We start from the raw sequence: 14065 nt of genomic DNA on the forward strand, positions 1-14065 counted from the left end.
AAATCTTTGTATTATCCCCCATTTGATCAAGGATTAAGATATGAACTAACCATTCTAGTTTCAGAGAAACAAATAACATAAACTAAAAGAAAACACCGGTCTTGTTAAAAGTTAATTAAAACTACACGTGGCCTTCAAAAAGTTGATCATTATGTGGTTCAAAACTTGTTTCGAGTATCATATAAATATTCTAATTTTTGATAAAAGATATTTTTTTATAAATTTATCTTTTTGTTCAAAAATTAACTTTTGAATCTTTAAAATTGTAGCTGGTAGAAAGGAAAAAAAAAACATATTTGGACTTAGCGCCCTCAAATAAGTTAAAATTAGCTCGTAAACCTTTGGCACCGCGAATTTTGTTGCCTTGTGAATCTAACAAAAAAACGAAGTAAAACAATCAATTCGAATGCAATAATTTAATTAAACAAAATCTCTTTTAAACAGTTAAATACAATGATATTTTCCTTAAGTGCTTCACTTGAAACACAAACATACTTTGAGAAAAGTATCGATGTTGAATAGTTGTAAAATAATTTCATCAAAAGCACTTATAAATTCTTTACAGTGTAACTTCAAAGTCCTATTTCAGGGCCATTTCAAGTTAATTTTAACGGAAATTTAATTTAATTTAATTTCCTTCAAATTTTATGTCACGAATCAGGTAAAAAATCTGTTCATTCGAATTTTTTGTAAATTTTTATTGAATTCGTAACATATTCAAGCTTTATAAAGTGTAATTTGAAGTTTTATGGATAAATTATGACTACTAATTTGTTTCGAGAAAATAAAATTTTTAAAATCAACTTTAAAAATAGTTCATGGATGAATTTTTTTCCCAAACAGGGCTTGTGAAAGGAGATCGTTTCCTCAAATTTTAAGAGATGTTTAATTTGTTGTTATTATGCTACAAAAATGCGCAAAGATGATATGAAGATTTGTTTTTAATTTCTGTGTTGTTTTTAACTCTTGAATTAAACAATATCACTGGAAAGTTATAATATTAGCCTCTTTTTACATTTCCAAGTGTACAACAAAGGGATCTGAATTCTTGATTTGACTTCAATTCATTTGTTTGTATATGATCAATGGTTTTTTTTTTAAATGAATGTAGTGACATGCGATACTTGAACACATTTTAAGAGACTTTTAAAATTTCTTATTTCATTTTCACTCTGGGTTCCGGTGAAAATTGAGATTCCAATTCAAAGCTAATTGACGAGATCCTAGTAGTTTTTAAATTTCATAACTTTTGATTTTCTTACCACACAGTTTTTTAACGCTTGTATTCTTGCAAATTAAAATAATAATTTCTAATTTTAAATTTTGGGGTGAACCCCGGGTCTTGGAACCAAAACTAAATTTTGATTTCTTTTTGTTGATTTTCCCGGTTTTGGGTCTGATTTCCCGGTTTTTTCCCGGTTTTCCCGGTTTTTTCCCGGTTTTTTCCCGGTTTTCCCGGTTTTCCCGGTTCTGTGGCCACACTGAATAAGATACGAAGTTACGGTTCTGGACAAAGTCGTTCAGCGGAAAATTTCCTTTCGGAATTTTATAAATGGGCACCAAAACTATCAGCTGGCTCGGTTCCATTCCCGGTTCAATTTTCCCATACAAACCTAAAAGTTCAAATTTACTCATGTAAACGTTACTTAAAAATTCCACAAAAAATCATGGATGAGTGTTGGACCAAGATAAAGCTTTTTAGACCCCAGGGTTTGAGAAATTCAAAAGTGACCCCAAATCGACTCAGTCTAATGTTTTATATACTTTTTTGATATATTTGCTCTTTTTCTGCAATATTGATTAATTTTTGGAACTCCATTTTTGCTGACTGTTGTTTTAAGCAAAACACCTTCATTTGCCAAGGCATTACGGAATGATGAATATCCGCCTCAGATACAATACTTTGGATACCCCTTCTGACTATTCTAATATAATGCTGAACCATTTTTGAGATGATTTTTTTTTTTTAAATGGCTGATGTGCGTTTGTCTAAAGGTGCGTTGCCTAAAGGTGCGTTTGAACTTACTCCGGTAGTGTCGTTTGCACTTGCCCCGCAGTGTGGGTTGACAAGAGTGAATATTATTTTCACAATTTTCAGGGTGTAATGAAAATTTATCATAAATTTTCTCCTTTCACTTGAATATCAGTCCCAAACACTCACCTTTCAAAGAAAAATCGGATTTGAATGCCCTTTTTCGTAGCCAAAAAAAGCAAAACAAAAACACTTTCCATGTCTAGTACGTACTTGAATTCGTGTGTAATCAAACCATGCCGTGTTTTTAGTGAATAATTTAAAGAAAGTTTAGTTTTTCTGTGTCAGATTGTTTGTTTGGGCCTAAACAACAACTTCTAGAAGAACAAATATTTTTAAACTTTTTTGTAACCGAGAAAAGTTGATCGTTTGCACTTGCCCCGGTGTACCTTATGTGTCAAAATTAAAAACGTTTGACGAAGATAGTTCTTGACAGTTTTTTTCGTAAATGGTATTGATATGCTTTGAGCATACAAATTGCCTTGATTTTCGAAACATAAGTGGCTCCTGAGAGTGGCTCCTGAGACATCTTACGATTCCAAAGTCTCAATTTGAAAATTAAGAGTACGAAATGATTCCCCAGAGATCGGATCACTCCTTGGTATGCAATGTACCCATATGCGGTCGGTAGATTTTAGCAAATAGTAACGGCGTACAATCCCGTAACAAAACTCACCTTTATGCTTGGTCTAAATTTTCTCCAATTCGCAGAAGTAACATGCCGTACGGAATGCCCGGCAGCCGACGGATGTCCCTGGACAGTCAGCACGGCGGCCATCTGGACAACCTATCCGTGATGGGGAATGCCATTGCACCGGAACTCAAACCCAAAGTACCAACCATGAGCGAGCGGGATCTCACCAGGAGGCACCACCCCTGCTACACCCGCAATCAACCGTACTTTTCCTAAAATAAATTGTAAAAGAAAAACTTGTTTTAGTACCGATGAATAAGTGCATTTGATGTCATCGGAAAGAATTGTAAACAATACTATTCACTCTGCTACACGCAATCATGCAAACACCTTAGAAAACAAAATTAGACCAATGGCTAGCGAAAAGAAAGAGAACGTGATTCGTTCGATTTACATTTATATATTAGTACGTAGTCTATAGGATAAGGACAAAAAAATCCCGTTCGTTCATTGTTGTGTTAAAATGTTTCATTCCCCAGAATATTTCGGCGGTTAGTCCCCCAGGTTTATCGAAAAATTGACTCCCTCGGAAAAAAGTTAGAGCTTTGTTACAATTCGGTTGCATTTAATCCGCTAAACGTAGCGGATCCTATTGAAGTATTATTCCAGCATTTAATAAAACAGATATGAAAATTTACCAAGATTGATAACGCCCTATTATGTAAGTGATTGCAATTCTTTAGAAAAGCTTTCATTTGATTCGTCAAATCAGTTGACCATGTTGAGGGACGTTTAGAAAATTCATGGACAGCAATGGAATCAAGTGCATAATAGGGCCTATTATAATCTTTCACAAACGGAAAGAAATCCTTGTTTTTCTGGCATCTTCCACCATCATCGTTCCAGATCAAGCCCGCATAAATCAGTGTTCTGTAATGGCTATTCTCACTATCTTCTTCCCGAGACGCTCAAAAAGTTAACATAATGGTGAATGAATGTACCGGAGGGGGTCAAATGGAAGTATTTTTTCGACCGTGGCGAAGCATGGAAAATCATGGACGAGAACAGTTTCTTCGGGAAGCTGACCAGACTGATTAAGGCAGATTGATGGAACGCAGTGCTTTGTGCAGATTTCGGGTGAATTGTCGTGTTGATTCGAATCACGCAGATGGCTTCGACAAGGCGATGATCTATCCTGCAGGATGTTCAACGTGGCGCTAGAAGGTGTTATTTGACGAGCGAAGACATTGATACCAGTCGGCAGATCATGAAACACGAAGCAGGAAGGATTGGGATAATTATTAATACGTCCAAGACGAAGTATACGCTGGCCTGCGGATCCGAGGCCGATCAAGCCCGCGTGTCCAGTAATAACAAGATCACGGTCGAAGACTTTGTATATCTCAGCTCACTAGTGACCGCAGACAATGACACCAGCCGTGAGATCCGGCGGCGAGTTATCAGCGGAAGTCGCGCCTACTATGGACTCCACAAGCAACTGCGGTCGAGAAGACTTAGCGCCCGCCCAAAGTGTAACCTGTACACAACACTCATTAGACCGGTTGTTCTCTACGGGCACGAGACGTGGATAATGCTCGAGGAGTAACTGTTGAGAATTGTCCAATCGAAGCAATCGATGGGACAAATAACAACATACACATAATTTATAAACAAGTATTCTATGTAACCATATATAAGGTAGCGAAACTTCCGACTTTTTGAAATGAAAGCTTATTTTGTGCTTCCCTTTCAACCAAATTTCATCAATGTTTTCAAAAGCCTTTTTGTTGTATGCGTGGCGCCCGGTGTTTCACCGTCGCATAGAACTTTACGCTCAGCTGACGTCATTCTGTCAGTGGCCTTATATTCAGAATAGCCAACGATTCTGTTAACTGCCAATTGAGCATTGTTGGTAAAGATCTATTGCACTTTGCTGGTGGCCAAGAATCGGATCATCGAAACGGCAAACAATTGGTACGGCGGCCAAGTAGAGCACCGCAAGTGAATACTTTGCATGCATTTTACTCACATTTATGAAAGTTCCATAGAGAAAACATCTTTTTGTTGAACTCTAAGTAAGTTAGCAAGTAAATTCTTCAAAGGATGTTATATGGTGCACTCAACAGGAAGGTAGGAATGTCGAAAAAAAAAGGGTAAACCATGCCTTAGGTGCCAAGGTCGGGTACATTTACCCTAAATAAAGTACAGTAAGGTTTTTTTTTACACTGATATACGTACCGCGTAAAAAAAAACCGTGTAAAAAAAAACCGTGTTAATTCCCGAAAACCGTGTAAAAAAAGACCATTCGAATTCTGCAGCTTTGAAGTTCTGACACTTAAGACCTGAGACCTGAGACTTGAGACATAAGAACTGGACTTGAAAATGTAGACTTGAGACATGAGACCTGAGACTTTAGACATGACACCTGAGACCTAAGTCCAGGGACCTGAGATCTGAGACATGAAACCTGAGACTTGAAGAATGAGACCAAAGACATGGGACATTAGACCTGAAACCTGAGACTAGAAACCTAAGACATAAAACACGAGACCTGAGACCTGAGACATGGGACATGAGACCTGAGACATGAGACTTGAGACTTAAGACATGACACCTGAGACCTGAGACCTGAGACATGAGACATGAGACAAGAGGCATGAGACATGAGATATGAGACCTGAGACCTGAGACATGAGCCATGAGACATAAGACATGAGACCTGAGGTATGAGACAAGAGCCATGAAAGATTAGACCTGAGACATGAGACTTTAGACCTGAGACAAGCTACTAGTGTTATTACCGCGAAAAATTATAGCTTCGATTACAACTTGCGACCCCTCTAGTAAAAGGGTTTGATATGTAGGTGACGAAAAATAGTGTCGCAACTTCGCTAGTACAAGCTACTAGTGTTAGTACCGCGAGAAATTAGTTTAGCTCCGATTTCAACTTTCGACCGGTCAAGTAAAAGGGTTTGACTTGTAGATGACGAAAAATAGTGTCGCGACTTCGCTAGTACAAGCTACTAGTGTTAGTACCGCGAGAAATTAGTTAAGCTCCGATTTAGACTTGCGACCCCTCTAGTGAAAGGGTTTGACTTGTAGGTGACGAAAAACAGTGTCGCGAAATTGCTAGTCCAAGCTACTAGTGTTAGTACCGCGAAAAATTAGTTTAGCTCCAATTTCAACTTTTGACCAGTCAAGTGAAAGGGTTTGATTTGTAGATGACGAAAAATAGTGTCGCGAGTTAGCTAGTACAAGCTACTAGGATTAGTACCGCGAGAAATTAGTTAAGCTCCGATTTAGACTTGCGACCCCTCTAGTGAAAGGGTTTGACTTGTAGGTGACGAAAAACAGTGTCGCGAAATTGCTTGTCCAAGCTACTGGTGTTAGTACCGCGAAAAATTAGTTTAGCTTCGATTTCAACTTTCGACCAGTCAAGTGAAAGGGTTTGACTTGTAGGTAACGAAAAATAGTGTCGCGAGTTAGCTAGTACAAGCTACTAGGATTAGTACCGCGAGAAATTAGTTAAGCTCCGATTTAGACTTGCGACCCGTCTAGTGAAAGGGTTTGACTTGTAGATGATGAAAAATAGAGTTGTGATTTCGCTAGTCCAAGCTACTAGTGTTAGTACCGCGAGAAATTAGTGAAGCTCCGATTTCAACTTTCGACCCGTCAAGTGAAAGGGATTGACTTCTTGGTGCTATTGATTACAGGGGGTAATCTTGGGAATCCAGGGAATTGAATTATTTAAAGTGTATTTAAAGTGTATTTTTTATATTTTGTATCACGTTTTGTTTTAATAACTGGCAAAATAAATCAAAACGCGCAAGCAGAAGCTGCAGCACCCAGCTGAAAATTGAGTAAAATCATCATTCTAGAGAGCTCTGAGAGCTGTGAGCCCGTGCGTTTTTTGATTGTTTGAAAACTTGAACAAGATGCTACAAATTTTCAAAAATTTTTATCAAACATCGCATTCTTTGAAAAATTTGCAGTTAATGAAAATATAACTTCAAATTTTTTATCCATCCAATCATGAATTTTTATGATTTCAGCTAGTAGAATTTGTTACAGTGTTTTTCAACCCTAAATGTTTTTTCTATAAAAACATTTATGGTTCAAAAAATATAAAATTAAATTCGAACAAAGCCAAAAACTACTGCAATTGGTGCTTCATGCATTTCGACATTACAAATACATCACAACTGGTGGAACCAATAATTTTTCTGACTACCTCAATTTTATGTACAATCAACTTTAAAACTTTTTTGTACAAACGGTATGATTATCTGCGAAAATAATGTTTTTAAAGGCCATTGAAGTAGAAAACTGCTGCATGATGCACCAGATGTACCAGACGGTATCTCTGTTTAAAAGACATACGTCGTCTACGCCGATTTAGGCTTTGTAGACTGAATTAATTACGTTGAAAATTTAAGATTAACATTTAACTCCAATACCGAGATGGGAATCGAACCCATGCCATCAGTGGACCAGCGATTACCGTCTTACCACGCTAACCGAGACGTATCTCACAACTAACCTTGAGTTCTGTTTGCTTCAAACACTTTAACTTGATTGGTCGCAGATTGAAATCGGAAATGAAACTTCTTTCTACCGGTAATAACCCTAGTAGCTTGTACTAGCGAACTTGCGACGCTATTTTTCATCACCTAAATGTCATACCCTTTCATTTGACCGGTCGAAAATTGAAATCGGAGCTAAACTAATTTCTCGTGGTACTAACACTAGTAGCTTGTACTAGCTAACTCGCGACACTATTTTTTGTCATCTACAAGTCAAACCCTTTTACTAGAGGGGTCGCAAGTTGAAATCGGAGCTTAACTAATTTCTCGCGGTTCTAATCCTAGTAGCTTGTACTAGCGAAGTCACGACACTATTTTTCGTCAAATTCAAGTCAAACCCTTTCATTTGACCGGTCGAAAGTTGAAATCGGAGCTAAACTAATTTCTCGTGGTACTAACACTAGTAGCTTGGACTAGCGAAGTCGCGACACTATTTTTCGTCATCTACAAGTCAAACCCTTTTCTTTAGAGGGGTCGCAAGTCTAAATCGGAGCTTAACTAGTTTCTCGCGGTACTAACACTAGTAGCTTGTACTAGCGAAGTCGCGACACTATTTTTCGTCAACTACAAGTCAAACCCTTTCACTAGAGGGGTCGAAAGTTGAAATCGGAGCTAAACTAATTTTTCGCGGTACTAACACTAGTAGCTCGTACTAGCGAAGTCGCGACACTATTTTTCATCACCTACAAGTCAACCCCTTCTACTAGAGGGGTCGCAAGTTGAAATCGGAGCTTAACTAATTTCTCGCGGTACTAATCCTAGTAGCTTGTACTAGCGAAGTCGCGACACTATTTTTCGTCATCTACAAGTCAAAACCTTTCATTAGAGGGGTCGCATGTAGAAATCGGAGCTAAACTTGTTTCTCGCGGTACTAATTCTAGTAGCTTGTCTCTGGTCTCAGGTCCAAAGTCTCATGTCTCAGGTCTCAGGTCTCATGTTTCATGGCCCTTGTCTCTTGCCTCAGGTCTCATGTCTTATGTCTCATGCCTCATGTCTCATGTCCCATTTCTCAGGTCTAAAGTCTCATGTTTCATGGCTCTTGTCTCATGCCTCAGGTCTCAGGTCTCAGGTCTCATGTCTCATGCTGAGGTCTCAAGTCTAATTTCCCTTGTCTCAGCTTCCATGTCTCCATGTCTAATTTCTAATGTTTCATGTCTCAGGTCTCATGTCTCATGTCTCATGTCTCAGGTCTCAGGTCTCAGGTCTCAGGTCTCAAGTCTCAGGTTTCAGGTCTCAGGTCCCAGGTCTTAGGTCTCATGTATCATGTTCTTAGTCTAAGAGATAAGATTTTCCCAACTTCAAAAAGATTCTAAGTGTTTTCCTTTGAAAAGGACTTAGGACTTCTCTCAAAAACCGTGTTAATTCGCGAAAACCGTGTAAAAAAAGCCGTGTAAAAAAAAACCGCGTAAAAAAAAAACCGTGTAAAAAAAAACCTAGGTGTATTCCAGTTTCTACCTCTCTGAGTGTTTTGCTAAATACTTTTACGAAACATCTGCCACCAGTGGATACTCACAACAGTTCCAAAAGCTAAAAGCCTCAGCTGAAGCCACCGAACTCAGCTTTGATGTCACAGACAGTTCTCGCTATAACGACTCCTTCAATTTTTCCGAATTAAATTGGGCCCTGAACAAAAGCCATGGGAAATCTGCTGGTCCTGACCAAATCGGATATCCTCTTCTTAAGAACTTACCTATCACAGCTAAACTCATCCTCCTCGATATATATAACAATATCTGGCAGACTGGCATAATACCTCAGCAATGGAAAACTAGTTTGATCGTTCCTATCCCAAAAGCACCAGGTAAAGCTAACAGTAGACAGGTGGAAAATTTTCGCCCAATTTCCCTTCTTGACTGCCTTGGAAAAGTCCTAGACCGCATGGTTAACAGACGATTTATCACCGAATTAGAAGTAAAGGGACTTTTAAACCGACATCAACACGCCTATCGAAGCGGCAAGTTTGGTATCGGTTTCCGACCTTCTGGCCAGCCTTCTTCAGGAATGTGTCGAACCCGTTGGATGAGAGGTGGTACTAATAAATAAAAAAAACAGACATTAAAGAAGAACACACAAGGGAAGAGTTTACGTGGGTAAGCGGACTAAACGACCAAGTCAGACAGTTTGAGATATTTGTAAATAGGGAACAAATATTCAAAATCTAAGTTTGCCAGAATGTCTCGAATTGGAACACCAGGTAATCTACCTCGGGCCCTAAGGGCATCCAGTAGCCAAGCCCTCGTTTGACCATACACAGCAAAAATTATTTCCTATAAAATTACGCAAATGTCCTGTAACAAAAAAGGAGCAGGATATTTACCGTAATTTTACAGGCCGAAAACATGATTACGTGACATTTAATTTTTAGTGTACAACTTTTTTACAGGACATTTGCTGTAATAGTAAATGAATCTTCGTTAACTTTCAAGGAAAGCAATTTAAAATTACAGGTTTTGTTAGTTACAGGTGATTTATTTTAAAGGTTGCAGTTTTCAGTGACACGTAATAGTCAAAAAAATTTTCTGTGTACCTTTCACACGTCCATACAACATGATCGATGTCGTGGCCATCCCCACAAACGCAAACATTGATTGCAGCGAGATTAATACGAAACAAGTGCGCGTCAAGCCGGCAGTGATTTGACATGAGCCGAGAAATCACGCGAATGAAGTCGCGACTCAAGTTAAAACGCTTTAACCATGCCTTCGTCGGAACCTTAGGGATAATCGAATGGAGCCAACGTCCCATTGTGCCATTATCCCAGCTAGACTGCCAAGCGTTAATCGCTAAAGTGCGAGGTATTGCAAAGTATTCATTGTAGGTTATTATCCTCTCAAAGATTTCACCTTGTAACGCGCCCACCTTAGCCAATGAGTCCGCCTTCTCATTGCCTTGTATAAGACAATGAGACGGGATCCAAGCTAAGGTAATCCTGTACGAATTTTCGATCAAAGCGCCCAATATCCCTGAAATTTCCAGCAAAAAATGGGAAGAGCGCTTCATCAGTTTCATCGATCGAATAGCCTCAACGGAGCTGAGGCTCTCCGAGTAGATGAAATAGTGGTCTACGGGCAGTATGCGGATGTGTTCCAAGGTGCAGTAAATAGCGGCTAGCTCAGCAGTGTAAACGGAGCATGGCTCTCGAAGCTTGAACGAAGCTTTAAAGCCCTCATTATACACTGCGAAGCCTGTCGCGTTGTCGATTCTAGAACCATCAGTAAAGAACATTTTTATAGGATCAATTCCACGTACTTTTGAAGCAAAGATTGAAGGAATGATGTTGGGTCGGACGTGATCTGGAATTCCACGGATGTCAGCGGTCATGGACAGATCGAATCTTATCAGGGAACTGCTAATCGGGTAAAAGTGACTCGTGTCCGAATTTAATAAAGAAGGATTTATTTCTAATTGACTAAAAGTATGATAATTGTTTACATATTTTACTTGCGGATTAATATTCATAAGCCTTTCCAAATTTTCTATCACCAAAGGATTCATAGTTTCACTTCGAATTAGGAAACGTAGCGATAAATCGAAGAACCGATTTTTCAACGGCATTACTCCCGCCAGTACTTCGAGACTCATCGTATGTGTCGATTGCATACAGCCCATGGCAATACGCAAACAACGAATACTGTATTCGTTCTAGTTTAATCAAGTGGGTTTGCGCGGCGGACCCAAAGCAAAAGCTTCCGTATTCTATAACCGACAGTATCGTTGTTTGGTATAACCTGATGAGGTCCTGTGGATGAGCACCCCACCAGGTTCCAGTAATCCTTCGAAGGAAATTGATTCTCTTTTGGCATTTTTGAGTCAAGTAAATACCTAATATGTTTTCCCCAGAGGCATTTAGAGTCGAACCAGACACCCAAATATTTAAAACTAAGTGATTGAGTTAGAGTTCTACTCATCATAAGGAGCTCTATTTGAGGAGGGGAATTCTTCCTTGAAAAAACTACTAACTCGGTTTTATTTGGCGAAAACTGGATGCCTAGATTCCTGGCCCAATGTGATAAATTATTTAGAGTTTATTGTAACGGAGGTTTTATTTGAGTGCCTGTTTTACCTGTGATGTGAACAACACAGTCATCCGTAAGCTGTCGTAGCTAGCAATTTTGTGACATAAAAGTTGTATAGCAGGGGGCTTAAACATGAGCCTTGGGGAAGACCAGGCATGTCAAACTGGGGGTTCGCGGGCCGCATGCAATTCTCGGAGATGAAACTGTACTCTGCCTCCGGAGGCAGTTCGTCCGTTAAGTCGATGGCGTCGCTTACACCCGATGCATACTTTTTCCAATCAATATTCTTTGTGAGGTCATAAGGAATATTGATCTCTTCGGGTGGACTACGACCACTGGTGATAGAAATATGGATAGGCAAATAATCGCTTCCCTGAGGGTCTTGGATTACCTTCCACGTACAATCCAAGCTCAAAGAGGAAGAAGCTAAAGAAAGGTCTAAAATACTATGCTGTGATTGGGATCCATCAATTCGAGTCACTTCCCCATTGTTTAAGACAGCCATGTTGAAGTCGTCGCACAGCTCATAAATAATGTTAGCACGATCATCATCACGTGAGCTACCCCACCCCATCTTTGTCCATCTCGATCCAGGCGAATTATCTTGTGGCTGTGGAAGGGAAAATCTACGTTTGGAGAGTTTCGCATAAGGCGAACACATCACAATTCAAATTGTGTACCAATATTTTAAATGGGTCCAATTTTGGTAAAATACTTCTGCAGTTCCATTGCAATACCAAAACAATTTCTCTCCCCTCATTGGATGAATTATCCATCGAAAGAAATTGCTTCTGCGATGAGGGTCATAGTGAGAGCTTTCTTTTTCAAAAATTCTCTCAAAAGGGGTACAAACATATTTATCATAGTCCTCCATCCTATTGGTACACTGAAAAAGTCCAGGATGAATGCAACAATTTCCGAGATGAAATTATCTTACCATCAGCCGAATGCCTGGGGTTTTGACTTTCCAGAAAGTGGAGGAAAGTCCTTCGGGGACGGATTAAAACCCGGAGGACTTTGAATAGGAGGGGTAGAATCACTATTTCCACTTTGAGGATTTCTTTTAGTATTAAGTTTGCTGGCAGCTACTCTGTTTTGTGTTTTAGTGATGCGTTTCCTTTTTGAAGCCTGTGAAAAATTATTTTTTGAAAATGGCCCAGTTGATGTTCCTTCACATGGGTCCTCCCCTCCGGTTTCATGGTCACTTAGAAGGTCAAACTGGTTCTCTGAGACGATTGGCAAAGACTTCAAAACCATATCTCTATACTGCCCCTACTCGCATAACAGTCCCATATGAAATTTCGTCATTTTTCATCTAACCTGACAGTTCGTCATTTTGAACATAGAGCTTCAATATAAGACAATAAAAAAAGAGATTTTGTTCTAGAAATTTCGAAAAATATATTAACTTGTGGCTGTCCCATGTGGAATATACCCGCATAACAGTCCCATATGTGAAATACCACGGATTTTGTTACTTTTCAATGCTTCTTTCGGCGAAATAGTCTTTGGTTTATTGTTTTGAAACATTTAAAAAATATTTAACTCACTTGATGTCGAATTATGCACCCCACTTTTGTTCGAAGGTCAGTAAAAAGGAAGGAATGTCTTCCTAAGCGAAAAACTATCAGATGCAATCAAAAATCGTAAAAAGATTCAACTTACAATGCGGAATTCACGATATTTTTCCAAAAGTATGTTTCTTTTAATGAAAATTGTATTTAAAGGTTCAAAAATTATCAAATAAAAGTCTTAGAAAGAAGCTTGATGAGAAAAACATATTCTGTATGGGACTGTTATGCGAGTAGATTTAAAACAGGTTTGAAATATGCTCGCATAACAGTCCCATAACGAAAAAAATGGTGCGCCCGACCTTACCAATATCCCAATTTCGAAAATTTCAGGTCTTACGATTTATTATGACAACCTAGAACACATTCCATCAAATGTTTTTCGTTTATGCTAAAAGTTGTGGTCACAATTTCAAAATATATTACAAAACAGAAAAAGCTGATTTTCTCGCTTGCTTGTTTTTGCATATGGGACTGTTATGAAAGTAGGGGCAGTATAGGACATTTTTACACAATTTGATTGATTTTTTCCCGGCGCGATATGTACTTTGGACACACCGAGAGAGCATGGGAGGCTTCACCAGTGCAATACAAGCACCTGCTTGCTGCTTGTATTGTACACGAAGCTTCCTCATGCTTCTCCCCGCACTTAGAGCAGCGTGCCTGATTGCAACAGTAGGCGGCCGTATGATCCAACTGCTTGCACTTCTGGCAGAGCATGACCGAAGGCACATAAAGTCTCACAGGTAGACGAACCTTCCCGATCGCAACGTAATCAGGAAGTGCAGTGCCGGAACAGGTAACCCGAAAAGAGTTCGACAGGGAAAACTTCTGTTTTCCCCCCTCGCCTGATGCTGATTTTAGTTGACGCGCGTCCAACACCTTGACCGTTGGAAGAGCAGGATCCTTGAATCGGCCAACCCCTAATTCCATTAGGTCATCGACGGTCCAACCCTCTTCGGTTACCATTCCGTCGATTTCCACGTCACGAGCGGGAACGAAAACGCGGTACTCGATCGTAAACCTCTCGTCACAAGCAATGGCGTTTGCTTCCTTCAAGCTACCAACAACAACGCGCATTTTGTTCCGACTCATCGGCTGGTAGCTGACTACGGAAGAGTACGATCGGTCGAGGTCTCGGGAAATTGAAATGATATTTAGAGGTTTCGATTTGGACCGGAAATAGACTACCCAAGGTCCCGTCGATTCATTCTGGTAAACCCGAAGGC

At 39.5% G+C, this 14065-nt stretch overlaps 1 protein-coding gene across 11 annotated transcripts in view; it reads left to right on the forward strand.

The window, feature by feature from the left end:
- Positions 1–3341, forward strand: part of LOC129755813 (uncharacterized) — a 263710-nt gene extending 260369 nt beyond the window's left edge. For 6 of the 11 annotated variants that reach the window (XM_055752472.1, XM_055752474.1, XM_055752477.1 and 3 more), the window contains one exon: positions 2744–3341. In XM_055752472.1, the coding sequence (XP_055608447.1) occupies positions 2744–2942 (199 nt within the window). In that variant the 3' untranslated portion in view covers positions 2943–3341. The remainder of the gene's footprint in view (positions 1–2743) is intronic. The other 5 variants (XM_055752479.1, XM_055752480.1, XM_055752482.1 and 2 more) reach the window with 4 other exon arrangements.
- The last annotated feature ends 10724 nt before the right edge of the window (positions 3342–14065 follow it).

This window comes from Uranotaenia lowii, chromosome 3 (assembly GCF_029784155.1).
Source record: "Uranotaenia lowii strain MFRU-FL chromosome 3, ASM2978415v1, whole genome shotgun sequence".
Lineage (NCBI taxonomy): Eukaryota > Metazoa > Arthropoda > Insecta > Diptera > Culicidae > Uranotaenia > Uranotaenia lowii.